General features: G+C 40.4%; 2 protein-coding genes across 2 annotated transcripts in view; both read left to right on the top strand.

The window, feature by feature from the left end:
* Positions 1–67: 67 nt before the first annotated feature.
* On the top strand, positions 68–8,169 carry rpf2 (ribosome production factor 2 homolog). The gene is made up of 10 exons (XM_014205022.2): positions 68–182; positions 5,073–5,205; positions 5,310–5,347; positions 5,597–5,636; positions 5,881–5,962; positions 6,070–6,146; positions 6,593–6,692; positions 6,927–7,029; positions 7,282–7,426; positions 7,597–8,169. The coding sequence occupies exons 1-10, from the start codon at positions 160–162 to the stop codon at positions 7,780–7,782; spliced, it is 927 nt and encodes a 308-aa protein (XP_014060497.1). The 5' UTR covers positions 68–159; the 3' UTR covers positions 7,783–8,169.
* A 1,073-nt stretch (positions 8,170–9,242) lies between these two features.
* The window catches only part of slc16a10 (solute carrier family 16 member 10), a 63,077-nt gene continuing 56,627 nt past the window's right edge, over positions 9,243–15,692 (top strand). The window contains exon 1 of the mRNA XM_014205019.2: positions 9,243–9,831. Coding sequence (XP_014060494.2) covers positions 9,480–9,831 — 352 coding nt within the window. The 5' untranslated portion in view covers positions 9,243–9,479. The remainder of the gene's footprint in view (positions 9,832–15,692) is intronic.

Raw genomic sequence — 15,692 nt, 5'->3', positions numbered from 1 at the left:
TATAGCTCTCTATCGTCAACCAATGGCCACCTGAGAGTACTGCACATGTATCCACTGTACAGAACGACGGATGTGACGCAAAATTAACCGCGACATTTTCCGTTGCTGTAATATTCACGTGGAGTATTTTGAAGCAAGCACACGAGTGAAGCCCTCAAAATGAAACAATACGGAGGAGTAATGTAAGTTGTGTTTTACCAACCAAAGTATATCATGCTTAATGTGGTTTTTACCCTTAACCTATAACTTTCGAGTATTTATGTAGTTAACGAAGTCACTTGCAAGGAAACTAACAATGTAACGTTAGCTATCTAGCTTGCCTAATAAATCTAACTAGTTAGGTTTCCATCCAAATGGCGACAGATTTTCATGCGATTATACTGAAATCCGCATAAAAACAAGATAAGCATTTTTACGGCCGGAGATAATTCAATTACATTGATTTATGGATAAACTGCTGTGCGTGATGACGCAGTGCACATAACAATGCATCGCAATTGCAACTCCGCTGATTTTTCTCACATATGTTGCGTTAAATAGCTAGTGTGCCCACTCTGGTATTGGCACATGCACTCTAGCCAAAGGTTCGCAGATACAGTGCGGACATGGCGAGGTTATTTTTTGTTAAAACGGCAGCCAAGTATCTGGTCATGTCATTAGAATTAGACCATCAATATTTATTGGAAAGGTGCATCAAGCTCATCACCTTGCACTTTCACCACCCTGTTAAAAACATAATGTATTTCATCTGTAGGAAAGTTTACCAACATGTTCTGTTTCCATCAGTCCTGTCTTGACTTATTTTTATATCCGACATGTAACTTACATGCTGACCAAACCGCTCATCCAGCCTCTCCTCATTGTTTTTTAGGAGCATATACCCACGTGGGTGATTGAAAGATGAATTTAGGTCCACTCTCCGGTCAGTTGTAGTAATGCTGTAAAGTTGGTTACCAACTGCCATAAAGTCCAAAGAAAAAAAGAAGCCTGGAGTAGAGATGATGAGAAAGGAATTCGGTTTACTGTTTTATCTGTGGATTAATTGTCGGAGTAGAGGACCTTGTGCATTTATAGGTAAAATAACAACCCAATGTTTATATCCCAGAACAAATCTGCTATCAACAGCAAGCTAGTTAGCTAAATTGCCATACATGTTTAATGCTTTTCGACCTGTCCATAAATGAAAAATAATTGTTTCAGAGTTTGATATTTCAATCTGCGTGTCCTGATTGTGTCTGATGTGGGGATACAAAATCAACATGCGTGCGTGCTGTCGCAAAATAAATGTGCACATGCATGTTATTCAATCATTGCACCCACACTGCTCAGGCGCTAAAGTAGAACTTGGTTCTATTTGTGATGCTTGACACGATGCAAGTCCTGCTTCTCCCATCTCATTGGTTTTTAGGAGCATATACCCACGTGGGTGATTGACAGATGAACTGAGTTCCACACTCCAGTCCAGTTGGTAGTGGTAATGCCCTTATAGTTGCTTGCCAACCGCCGTATAAATTCAGAAGAAGAAGCCTGAAGGAGGAGAGATTACTAGAAACAAACTTTTACCCCATTATCTGTGGATTAATTGTCGGAGTAGAGGACTTTGTGCATTTCAGGTAAAATAACAGCCCAATGTTTATATCCCAGGACAAATTCGCTAGCAACAGCAAGCTAGCTAGCTAAATTGCCATAAATGTTTAATGCTTTTCGACCTGTCCCCGAAACATTATAGTTGGTTCAGAGTTGGTTTTGAAATTTCAACCTGCCTGTCCTGATCGCGTCTGGTGTGGGTGGACAAAATCAACATGCGTGCGAACACACGCAAGCGTTGTGGTCAGCATGTTACAGGCGTGTAGGCCTACATACTTTTTTGCATGTGCCAAGTTAACCCATTCATAGATGCTAACTACCTTGAGCGACTCTTAACAACGCGAGGAAACTTTGTTGCCCCTTGCTGAAGCAATCGACGAATAGAACCGACTTGGAACTAGTCTGTGTACCAGTCTTTCTAGCTAACATTCCACTCCGTCATTGCCAAAGAGACTGGCCTTTCGGCAATAGTCCCAGTTTGTAATAGAACGTCGCGGCTCTGCCTGCCTGTGGGGGAAACAAAATGTGGTTACCTTTCACAATGTCTTTCCCCCAGTACATGTCTAAAGATTACTTTTCCACATTGCCTGCTATCGAGCATTCTAACTACTTTCCAACGAGCTGCAGTTTTGGAATAATTATCCCGTCTATTTTCCGCAAAATGCTACTTTGCAAACTGTTAGAGCCATTTATAATTGGTATGAGCTATGCTATAACCACCTTAAACATACAGGTTCCACACTGAAAATATGCAAAAACATTGGTTTGATAAAGACAGCGTATTTTCATCAATCATTAAGTCTAGGCCTACTCACCAAACAGATGTCGTGGTTGTAATTTATCACCATGCAGGGTTCCATTTTAGAAAATAAATCGAACGTCATGTATATTGAAAATAATAAATATTTCGGTTTGTAGGCTAACTTTCAACTCGCCAAATTAAGCCCTGTTTCAAATGATAACTCTTTGAGAGTAACTGTTCCAGGCACAAGATGCACATCACTTTGCGCTGGCAACTTTTTTGATTTGGAAAAATATTCTGTTCTATTTCATTTTGTTATATTACATCATGTTTTAACTAGAGGTCGACCGATTATGATTTTAACGCCGATACCGATTTATTGGATTACCGAAAAAGCTGCTACCGATTAATCGGCCAGATTTTTTTATTTTTTTATATATATATATTTTATATAATATATATTTGTAATAATGACAATTACAACAATGCTGAATGAACATTTATTTTAACTTAACATAATACAAATAAAATCAATTTAGTCTCAAATAATGAAACATGTTTAATTTGGTTTAAATAATTCAAAAACAAAAAAAAGTGTTGGAGAAGAAAGTAAAAGTGCAATATGTGCCATTTTAGTTCCTTGCTCAGAACATATGAAAGCTGGTGGTTCCTTTTAACATGAGTCTTCAATATTCCCAGTCAGGGAAGTTTTAGGTTGTAGTTATTATAGGAATTATAGGACTATTTCTCTCTATGCCATTTGTGTTTCAATGCTTCAAGCAATGCGAAGAGCTGCTGGCAAACGCAGGGAAGTGCTGTTTGAACGAATGCTTACGAGCCTACTGCTGCCTACCACCGCTCAGACTGCTCTATCACTTAATTATAATAAACACACAGAAATACGAGCCGTAGGTCATTAATATGGTCGAATCCAGAAACTATCATTTCAGAAACAAAACGTTTATTCTTTCAGTGAAATACGGAACCGTTCCGTATTTTATTGAACAGGTGGCAACCCTAAGTCTAAATATTGCTGTTACATTGCACAACCTTCAATGTTACGTCATAATTATGTAATAATCTGGCAAATTATTTACGGTCTTTGTTAGGAAGAAATGGTCTTCACACAGTTTGCAACGAGCCAGGCGGCCCAAACTTCTGCATATTCCCTGACTCTGCTTACACTGAATGCAAGAGAAGTGACACAGTTTCCCTAGTTAATATTGCCTGCTAACATGAATTTCTTTTAACTAAATATGCAGGGTAAAAAAATATTCTTGTGTATTGATTTTAAGAAAGGCATTGATGTTTATGGTTATGTACATTGGTGCTACGATTGTGCTTTTTTCGCGAATGCGCTTTTGTTAAATCATCACCCGTTTGGCGAAGTTGAAGTAGGCTGTGATTCGACGATAAATTAACAGGCACCGCATTGATTATATGCAACGCAGGCCAAGCTAGTTAAACTAGTAATATCATCAACCATGTGTAGTTAACGAGTGATTATGTTAAGATTGATTGTTTTTATAAGATATGGTACGTTGCGAGCTAGCATTAAACTTGCCTCCTTGCTGCACTCGCGTAACAGGTGGTCAGCCTGCCATGCAGTCTCCTCGTGGATTGCAATGTGATCGGCCATAATCGGCATCCAAAAATGCCGATTACCAATTGTTATGAAAACTTGAAATCGGCCCTAATTAATCGGCCATGCCATGCATCTTGTCTGCGAAATTAACAAAACAAGCCTATGCCATTGCACAGCCATAGGCTTCTGCAAGCACTGGCGGTTACTGCCTGCTTGTTGATATTTTTTGGGGGGTTTAAAAACAAAAATGTGACCTTTATTTAACTATATAATTCCATGATATAATATAACCAGTTGATATTACGGTTTAAATAAGTTAATCTTAAAGGGTACTTGTTATTGACTGTGTGTGTGGGACAATTAGAATTTATCTGTAATGGTTATGGTAAGTTAGGCATGGTTGAGCACTGTTGGCATAGAGATAAATGCGCACCTTTTTTCCAGCGTGGGCCTCGGGGGGAAAAATCTTGCCAGTACTCAAACAGTAAAAAATGTCAACTGCCCATCCCTAAGGCGTAGCTGTGCAAATTAGCTATCTGCGTCTCCGAACACCTGTGTAAACTGAAGACAGACACCACAAACGCGTTGGCACTGAAAAATACTGTTGGCTGCAACTGTGTTAAAACAATGTATTTTGATGTGATATGAAAGTACTGAACGACAGTTGAGAATCGAGTCACGTTCAGATGGAGTATTTGGCTGTTATGGCTGCCAGAGCCAATTGGCCTCTAAACTGAACGTGTAAGGTCCTTGGACGACAAGAAGTAATGTTAGGCTCCTTTAGTCCAATGTTGGGCTAGTGCCAGGTGATATTAATCAGCGTTTTGAAAAGTCGGTTTAATAATACTTTCCTGTGGATATTGTCTCAAATTTCGAACCTACATAAGGACCAACCAACCGCACAGACAAGCGGTAGAGCAAGCTCAAATGTGATTTTGTTCAACACTGGCTTGAGAGAACTTTACACGTTTTTTTGCTGTGCTTTGTTTGACTGTACACCAATAATTGGTATCACGGTCTTATTCATTGGGCAAGTAGTTAGCTAATGTTAACTAGCTAGCTAGACTTCCAAATTGTCGATGATCTGTGTTGTGTTACTCTTGTCCTTGTCTACCATAGCTGAAGTGTCTTTTTGTTGTTGAACGAATGTCTCCTCAGAAAACCTAAGACGAAGAGGGCTAAGCGCTTCCTTGACAACAGAGCTCCCAAGCTTACAGAGAACATCAAGAATGCCATGATTATGAAAGGAGGCAACACCAGTATGACTGTCACTCAGGCCTTAAAAGACATTGTACGTTTTCTGACTGTCGACCCTCCTCCCCATCTAGAATCATGAAGACTGTCAAGGTTTGAGAGTGCCAGCTAGATAACTCTCAATGTGTTTTTTTTCTCCAGTATGCCCTGAAGAAACCAAGTGCTGTACTGTACAAAAAGTAAGTGATGGATTTTAACTTTACTTAAGTTAGTCTTCAAACAAACCCAGTATACTGGTTGTACTGAAAATATTGTATTTAGTGTTCATCATGTTTTTATTTTGCCCCTGTCGTTGATAAGTGGATATTTAATACTTGGGCATGAAGGACTGGGTTTACTGAAATAATAATAACAAGGCATAAACACTAGTCTGTCAATTGCTTGTATTTGAGATGTGTGTTTTATCCAAATGTTGTTTTTCCTTCCAGGAAAAATATAACTAGGCCATTTGAGGATTCTACATCATTGGTCAGTTAACTAAATATGTTGCATGAATTTCCGCTTCATATCACATTTGTTTAACTTGGACATACCAATTGTTTTGGATTGTGATCATTTGTGAACATTCACCTGCTAGTAGTCAAAGCAGTATTTTACACTGTAGACATACTAGCATCATTTTAAAATGCAGTGTGTTCACAGCACTTAAATCAGCACTCCCTGCGGATTATGTAAGAATTCCCAATCATCGGTATTTTGTCTCTGTCTACAGGAATTCTTCTCGAAGAAAACAGATAGTTCTCTGTTTTTGTTTGGCTCACACAACAAGAAAAGGCCAAACAATCTCATATTTGGTAAGCATTTTTATATTTTATCAGTGGGAGATGGAGACCTTGCTCTACAAGAGATGTCTGGTATGTTTCACAGCAGATAAGGGTTTGAGTTTTTTTTTTTTTTTCAGGTCGTCTGTTTGATTTCCATGTGCTGGATATGATTGAGCTCGGCATTGAGAAGTATAACTCCCTAAGTGACATCAAGGTGACGTTTCCTTTATTTTGAGACATTTTCTATGTAAGTTGTAGTTGCGTTGTTCAACATTGGTGCATGACACCACTGTGCCTTCTCAATCTGCCAGAATCTTAGTTCATTAACACTGAGTGTTTCATCGCCTTGTCTTTGTCCACGGTCTGCTACAATAGGCCAAATGAATACACCTCATTTACATTCTCTCCCGGTGGCCTGAATTAACATCTACAACTGAACTTTGCTCTAAACACTATTCTAGACGCATTGTCGTCCCGGTTCTTTAAAAATGATTCATTTGGAAAATTGTAGTTTTACTGACAAGACACTAATGGCTGGAACAGGCACACTTGCATTGTAAACAAAGTAAGTTGTTAGTGTTCATCATGTCTATTTTTATATGATGAATTTATTGTACTTTTCCTCCTGTAACTTTATGGTCGGTTTCCAATGCATTGCAGAGCAGCAAATGTCCCGAGGGGACTAAACCGATGCTGGTGTTTGCAGGGGAGGCTTTTGACCATGACAATGACCACAAACGCCTAAAGAGCCTTCTTACAGGTAGAATTTAGTCTAAAGCTAAACTTTTGAATTTAGTGTTAAGTTGTTATGGGGTTTATTTCAGTCCTACAGTTAAGATTTCCCCTTTAGTTAAAACACATTTACTCTAACTAGAAAACATTTAGATAATAAATACTTACCAAATCCTCCATTATTTTGGTCTTATAATAACGTTGCATTTCATGTCAACGACACTATTGACCATTTTCTACTCTAACTTGTTTTATTATTCAGACTTCTTCAGAGGTCCTGTTGTGCCTTCGGTGCGCCTGGCTGGTCTGGAGCATGTCCTGCACTTCACTGCTCTGGAGGGGAAAATCTACATGCGCAGCTACAGGTATGTCTGCCTTCTAGCAGCTGGACCATCTACCAGTGTCTCCTATTATTCCCGATAGATTATGACATACGGGCTGTGTCCCAAATGGCACCCTATTCCCCATGTAGTGTAATACTTTTGACCAGAGCCCTATGGGCCCTTTAAAAGGAATAGGGTGCCATTTGGGACGTTGCCACGTTCTGTGAAGTTAGTGTCTACCGTCCATCTCACCCCCCGAAATGATCACTAGTCAAAGCTCTTTGTTTTCTCCAGATCTCTGTTGAAGAAGTCTGGATGTCGGACCCCAAGGATTGAGCTGGAGGAGATTGGGCCGTCTTTTGACTTTATCTTGCGGAGAACCCACCTGGCATCAGACGACCTGTACAAGACAGCTCACAAACAGCCCAAGGCTCTGAAGGTAGGAAAGATGTCTAGTTGCAGTCAACATCTTTTTCACGCTCTTTCAACAGCCGCTATGTAGAATGGCGCGAGAGGTTGCTTCTTTTTAAACGTGTTGTCTTAATTGAAATGAAACGTCAAGGCAATCGAAGTCCTCATGTTGCTCTTTGTCATTTCTATTCTTTACAGCCCAAGAAGAAGAAGAACATATCCCACGATACTTTTGGTACCAAGTTTGGCAGGTTGCACATGCAGAAGCAGGATCTGGCCAAGCTCCAGACACGTAAGATGAAGGGTCTGAGGAAGAGGAGGGGCCCGGCAGCCGCTGCTGTTGTGGCGGGAGAGACGTCCCCGAAAGCCACTGAAGTAGAGTGAAGTCTTCCCAGGCTTTAATGGACATTTCACAAGCTCACGTCATCAAGTTAACTGTGGATGTTGACTGATTTCTTCAGAATTGTCATCAATGATGAAAAGAATGACCCCCACATGTTTACCTTCTGCAGGTATGTTCGTCAATGTTTCAAGACAACAATGTGGTGGTGTGCTAATCGATATCTCTTTTTAATGCCTTGCAAATTGTCTTCATTCTGTTGCTGATGTTGCGTAGGTTGGAAAGGTTTTGTGTGAATGGCAGGCAGTCTGTGTGGGTGCATAAGAAAAATTTGAATTAGCCATCATTCATCTAAAATACTTTTATTTTCTGTATTTTAAACTGCGCGTACATCGAGGAACAGTTCTCAATATGAATAAATTTGTTTTGTACATCTTGTCTTGTGCTGTTCTTTTCATAGATGTACTATTTAGCTCTGGTACATTCAGAAATGTTAAGTTTGAGAGGAAATAATTATACTTTTCACTGTGCCACCACAAACCTTCAGGTATAAAGATTTGCCTCCTTATGAAGAAATCACAACTGTAATTAGACAACTTGGTATATTTGTCAGCTTCCAGGTATGAAACATTTGCCGGCAGATGTGGATATGAAGTCAGAAGTATTGGTGTTAAATTGCTGGATGTTTCTGGGGATAGTTAACTTTGTACACAAGGTCGCTGTTTGACTATTGAGCTGCTAAATTCATAGTTAATATTCTCTTTTATTGAACCTTTATTTAACTATGCAAGTTAGTGAAGAACAAATTGTTATTTACAATGATTGCCTATCCCGGGCCAAACCCTAACCCAGATGATGCTGGGCCAATTGTGCACCGTCCTATGGGACTCCAAATCATGGCCGGTTGTGATACAGCCTGGAATCAAACCACTGAGATGCAGTGCCAGAGACCACAGTGCCACCTTGGCTATGGCGTTATATTGAAATCAATAGCAAAAATAGTACAATTAAGTCTTATTTAAAGGAAGTTATGTTTAAAAGTGTTAGATTTCGTTTTTTATAATGTATAGGCCTACTGATCATGGGGATAATTCAGAAAACTTTGGGTAATAGGCTACTTATGAAAACAGGTAATCGCCCCCTTCCTAACCACCATTGTATGTAAAGATAATCTGGATTGATTACATTTTTTTGATCATGGACGTTAACTTCAATACAGCACAAATTATAGTTCTGAGACTGCTAAATAAACTTTTGCCTTGCAAGCAGAAGTTATCTCCTCTGTATAACCAGGTGAAACAAATGTGTTCTGGATCTTCTCTTTAATGTTTTTTTCAAATGTTTCAATCGCTACAGTAATTATTCAATGCTCTGGCGTCATACTTTAAAAAGACAGCAATGCGTCCAATCAGCGACAGATACCGGCATAATGTCTGCACAACCCGCCCCCCGGGTATCTATTTATACAACATTGCAACACTGGTGTTTTACACTACTGACAGTGCGAGCTGGTAGTAGACATTTTCAATACGAATGGATGCATCTTCCAGGTAACAATTCGCTGAAAAGGAGATGCGAAGTATTCTTATTTGTAGATAGACACGTTTAGGGGCATACCATTATCTGATTCTCTTCAGTTGAGTTTGGCTGCAGCTTGAGAGCGCACCATTTAGACTAGTTACCGGTGTATTGCTGTCATCATATTTGACAGTGTTAAAAATCTGCACAGTCGTTCCAAGAAATGACAGCAGGTACCAACATGACAGACATTGAATCTGATGCAAGTAAAGAAGCGGTCGCTGCGGAGCCTGCGGAGGAGACACCAATGAAAGCAGAGGAAAAGCGCTCGGATGATGCTGAGGAAAAGAACGAGAACGGGGATAGTAAAGGAACCATCCAAGAGCAGGTTCCCGTGACTGTGGAGGAGCCCGAGTTCGTGCATCCAGAAGGAGGATGGGGTTGGGTGGTTATGCTGGCTGCAATGTGGTGCAATGGAGCGGTGTTCGGAATCCAGAACGCCTTTGGCATCCTGTTCATGTCCCTCCTGAAAGAATTCGGCTCACCAGAAGACGATGACCTCAGGTTTAAAACAGGTGAGTTCACAAAATGGGTAGTGGGCACACGAGCACAGCAAGCTAGGTAGCCAAATACCGTAGTAGGCGTAGTGCATGCATAATCAAATATTTGTACTCCTTTTTGGCTGCATTTCACAAAGTGAAATTAATTATTGCACCTTCTGGTATGTCTAAGCCACGTAAATACGTTCTGATTAGGCAATGGCATAAAACCCACACTAATCCAAAATACAGTTACCGCACGCTCTACTCTAGATTGTTTTCTGTCAGTCAGTGATGCACATGACTAACTCATTCGTTGAACGTTAGCCCAGTGCGGTTCGTTTTTAGGCCGGCATTTCAATAACAGTCCGTCAGTCGCAAACAGCCAGCTAGCGTGCCAAATAATTGTATATAAACCAGTGGATACTAGCTACATGCCTCAATTGGAAGCTGGCCTCATTCAACTTAAGCTTTTCATTTGTAAAGTTGTGTAAATCATGTCCAGCTCCCCGGTGTCCCCCTACGTTTAGGTGGCTACAGGTGTGCAGGGTTGCATGACAATCATATCTGTTCTACTCTTTTGTTACTTTACACCCCTCTCAACCGGCCCCTGACAGTAAAAGTGATTCATTGTGTGGTGGAAATCTTTGTCCGCCCTCACTGACATAATATAACAACATTGACATTTGTCATTTATACATCTGCTTATGTTAGCAAAATAGTTTCTGGCTATCTGCATACTTCCCTTCATTCCCGTATGGCCATGTACCGATTACTAAGAACAGGGCAAGGGGCATATTTCCGCTCCCCCTGACTCTCTCTCTCTCTCTCTCTCTCCAGTCTCAATGTGCATTCTTTGGCAGCTGCTCTTGCAGTGCATACAAAACTCATTAAATGTTCATGAAAGAGCAGGACCCCAGAATACCTTAGCATTTCAAGGTTAATGTTTCAGAAAATAAGCCCATGAAAGATTGTGTTCTCATTTGGCTGTTAGTTAAAGCTGGAATCCTTAATGGTGGAACTGCCACGTCTATTTGGGATATTAGAACAAAGTAGTTACTGCGCACAACGAATACAGCTCCCCCTCCCCTCACACGCGTTAGAACCGCAGAATATGTGTTGCAATTGTTTTTACTACACTGCTCATCTCTGTTTCTACGCTCCTCACTTCTGTTTAGTCAACAAAACAAACAAAAAATGCGCCTGGGGTCGACCAGCGGTGCTGTTTCACCTTTCGGGATCTCAGCTTTAATGGATATAAATTACACTGTCATTTCATCCTTACAGTATTGTAATGAAACAACAGGGAGCAGGTTTCGAACCCTCGACCTTCAAGCCCAAAGTCCGGAGCGCTATCGACTGTGCCGCAAAAGCATGCTCGTCCGGCAGAGTCGATTTCCGCGCTTATAAACCCAGGGTCGTTACAGTATTAAATAAGAAGAACATCCTTTGTATAACACAGGCATAACAGTTTGTGTGGTAGACTTGATTTAGCCCTGTCTGAAACAAATTACCACAGCTCTCTCAGTTTCGGGGCCATTAAAATGTTAAAACATGCCTGGAAACGGTCTGTTCAGACCGTGTTCATCAGCCACCTGTAGCTGATGTTATTGGGGGTTTCTGTTGATGTGTGAAGGGCTCCATTTGGACACTAATAAATGTGCGAGAAGGCTATTTTCCACGCTTTGATTAGGTTAACGTGTTAAGAAGGCTCGTTGTGTAGACTATGACCCTTTTCAAAGGGAAGGTCATGCATCAAATGTAGGATCAAAGCTGGGAAGATGCACAGTCCTTGGCAGTGTTAATCATCATAGATTTGATAAGGCAATCAGTAATCACCCTTTTCCTCACATTGACATTGTTCTGATTATTAGGAAGATTTGCACAAGTGATTAATCCAGATCTAGATGAATCAGATCCTGTTAACTGATAGCTACTAATCAAAGCATTCACTTAATCAAAGCATTGTCACATTGTAATTACAATTCATTATAATTCAAACTAATCACTCATTGGTCATGGATTTCCTTGTTATATTGTTTTTCTTTAGTACCATACTTAGTAGGCCTACTGAACTCAGATTATTCCCCCGCCCCAAAGTGTAAACCTAGTCCCCCCTTCCTCAGTCTGAAATGAGTAGCAGGGATTGCGTCAGCGCGCTTCAAGTACAGCTGTCGCCCGCCTTCCACTTTCCCTCGTAGTCCCTCTCCAGTTGTCAGAGAGGTCTCACCTAGGGAGAGCCTGAGAGGAACATAATCCAGCTAGGCACTCTGCCAGTAGATACCGGTCCCAGACAGTGGGGGTGCTTCTGGAACCTTTGGCAACACATACGGTGCCTTCGGAAAGTATTCGAACCCCTTGACTTTTTCCACTTTTTGTTACGTTACAGCCTTATTCTAAAATGGATAAAACAATTTATAATTCTCAGCAATCTACACACACAACCCCATAATGACAGTGAAAACAGGTTTTTAGAATTGTTTTCATATGTATTGAAATAAAAAAAGATACCTTATTTACATAAGTATTAAGACCCTTTGCTATGAGACTTGAAATTGAGCTTAAGGTGGATCCTGTTTCCATTGGTCATCCTTGAGATGTTTCTACAACTTGACTGTAGTAAATTCAATTAATTGGACATGATTTGGAAGGGCACACACACACACCTGTCTATATAAGGTCCCACGGTTGACAGTGCATGTCAGAGCAAAAATCAAGCCATGAGGTTGAAGGAATTGTCCATAGCGCTCCGAGACAGGGGAAGGGTACCAAAAAATATCTGCAGCATTGAAGGTCCCCAAGAACACCATGTTCTCCATTCTTAAATGGAAGCAGTTTGGAACCGCCCAGCCAAACTGAGCAATTGGGGAGAAGGGCCTTGGTCAGGGAGGTGACCAAGACCCCGATGGTCACTCTGACAGAGCTATAGAGTTCCTCTATGGAGATTGGGAGAACCTTCCAGAAGGACAACCATCTCTGCAGCACTCCACTAATAAGGCCTTTATGGTAGAGTGGCCAGACGGAAGCCACTCCTCAGTAAAAGGCACATGACAGCCCGCTTGGAGTTTGCCAAAAGTCACCTAAAGATTCTCTGGTCTGATGAAACCAAGATTGAAGTCTTTGGCCTGAATGCCAAGTGTCACGTCTGGAAGAAACCTGGCACCATCCCTATGGTGAAGCATGGTGGTGGCAGCACCATGTTGTGGGGATGTTTTTCAGCGGCAGGGACTAGGGGACTAGTCAGGATCGAGGCAAAGATGAACAGAACAAAGTATAGAGAGACCCTTGATGAAAACCTGCTCAGGACATCAGACTGGGGTAAAGGTTCACCTTCCAAAAGGACAAAGACCCTAAGCACACAGCCAAGAAAATGCAGGAGTGGCTTCGGGACAAGTCTCTGAATGTTCTTGAGTGGCCCAGCCAGAGCCCGGACTTGAACCCGATCGAACATCTCTGGAGACACCGGAAAATGGCTGTGCAGCAATGCTCCCTGACAGAGCTTGAGAGGATCTGCAGAGAAGGGGAGAAACTCCCCAAATATAGGTGTGCCAAGCTTGTAGCGTCATACCCAAGACTCAATGCTGTAATCGCTGCCAAAGGTGCTTCAAGAAAATACTAAGGGTCTGAATACTTATGTAAATGTCATTTATTTTTTATTTTTTATAAATTAGAAAATGTCTTAACCTGTTTTTGCTTTGTCATATTGGGTATTGTGTAGATTTAATCAATTTTAGAATAAGGCAGTAACGTAACAATGTGGAAAAAGTCAAGGGGTCTGAACTTTTAGAAGGCACTGTATAATGTATATTTTGCCGAACTCTGGGTATGCCTTGTTTGGATTGCTGGTTGGCCGCCAGAGAGGAAACGTGATCATTTCAATACATTGTTGTATGGCTGCAGAAGTAACGGGGAACATATAGGAAGGGGTTTCTGGAAGTCTGTTTAATCAATATGGAGTAGATGGATCATGAACATAGCAAGACGTTTATTTTATTATCTTGTTGTAGAATACCAAAGATCAGCCCGGTCTTCATCAAGAAATTGAGTAATCTCTAACTGGTATTAAAGCCTCCTTGATGTTAACACGAGCATACTCAATGGTCCCAATAGGGTTGAGATGAACTGGAACCTCAAATTAGCTGTCACTCAGGTAAAGTAGACTTTTTAAATTGACCCTAGACAACATCCATTTAGGCCCATCTATAAACTTGATACACCAACATGAGCCCCTTGACCCCTTCCTATCCAGTCAGATCGTAAAGGTGTTGACTCTCCATTCACCAGTTGGACAATTTCTTGTTAGGTGCTGTTTGTCTCAACAGTTGGACTAATGACCTCGGTCAACATTCATTGACGTCCTTTCTCTCCCCAACGTGGGGGTTCAAGGGGGGAAGATTGTTGGGTTGCACAAATGCTACCTAAATTCTACCTGCCTCTGTCAGGATGTAGAAGTGCAAAGGAAGGCCGTTGGTTGGAGGCCCATTGCTTTCACATGACCGGAGGTGTTGATATTAAGACTAGTTTAAATTGATGCTCAATCGATCATCCTAATTGAACTTTGTCCCTTCCGTCTATGGAATTTCTTTCACAGAGCGAGGTGTTTTTAGATAGTGAATCACTAATTCGGTTCCGTGTAACAGGGTTAACAAGATTGTTTAAAATGATTAAGATTGTATTGAACTCCGTCAGATTGGTCTAATTTTACAAGCAATTCATTTCATGATGAATTGTAACGACATTATTTGTAAATTAATTCTCAATGACCTGTCAGGGAAAATTGGGTTGGATGGGAGATAAAAGAGATGCTTTCAGAGTACTACAGATATCGTATCTTAATTTGATCACTGTTGTCACAAACTTGTAGTGTAAATCAAGTCTGAAATTTTAAAGTGGAAAGTACAAACTTTACAAGCCTTTTTAAACATTGAATACACTAACTCAAAATGCATCAACTTCTACAAAAATATCCATGAACCTTTTACTGCAGTGGGCTAAATTAGGTTCACTGAGTGTTTCTTGGAAGTCTTAAACAAATTTACTTTGAAACAAAAGTATACACCTCACACACATGGTTATGGGCCTGTACCATGTCAGATATAGACTTGAAATGTATTACATTTTGAGTTTGCATCCCAATATTACACTTAGTATACATCACACAAGACTCAAATATAACAAAGCTGTTTCACATAGAAGCACTGGATTTTTTGCGGTAAAAAATAAAATGTTGATTAATTATGAAAAATATGAATATAATTCCACCCATGACTCCGCTAGGTCAATTGACTGAAGGAAAAAGGGGTACTTCTAATTAACATTTCCTGTTGCAGGATTATTTTCCTGCTGTGAGAAACTGGTCACATTTAAGATGGTACACCTGTATAATCAACCATGTAGTTGCACTTTTTAAGCCTATACGCTATTACCAATTTTCATTTGTGCTGTTATTCATACCTTTTTTTAAAACATATTTTTCTTAATATTAACATTTGAAATATATATTTTGATTCAGCCATCACAGTATCAGCCATCACAGTATCAGCCATCACAGTATCACATAAGTATCAGCTATCACACCATGTAAAGCGCGTGTCAAACTCATTCTACAGAGGGCATAGTGTCAATGGGTTTTTGCTCCTCCCTTGTCCTTGATTGATGTATTAAGTGATTAGTAAGGAACTCCCCTCACCTGTTTGTCTAGGTCTTAATTGAAAGGAGAAAACAGCAGACACTAGACCCTCCGTGGAATGAGTTTGACACCCATGTTGTAAAATAAACAATTTTTCTTCATAAAATGCAATACACTGGATTTATTTCAACTCCGTCAGACATAATAAAAGCCTTTTTTTATTTTTATTTATTGTCCCAAAATTTTTAAAAGGCCTCGCTTGTTTCAT

This window comes from Salmo salar, chromosome ssa06 (assembly GCF_905237065.1).
Source record: "Salmo salar chromosome ssa06, Ssal_v3.1, whole genome shotgun sequence".
NCBI lineage: Eukaryota > Metazoa > Chordata > Actinopteri > Salmoniformes > Salmonidae > Salmo > Salmo salar.
Note: the sequence above shows the minus strand (reverse complement) of the source record. Positions and strands in the feature narration are given on the sequence as shown.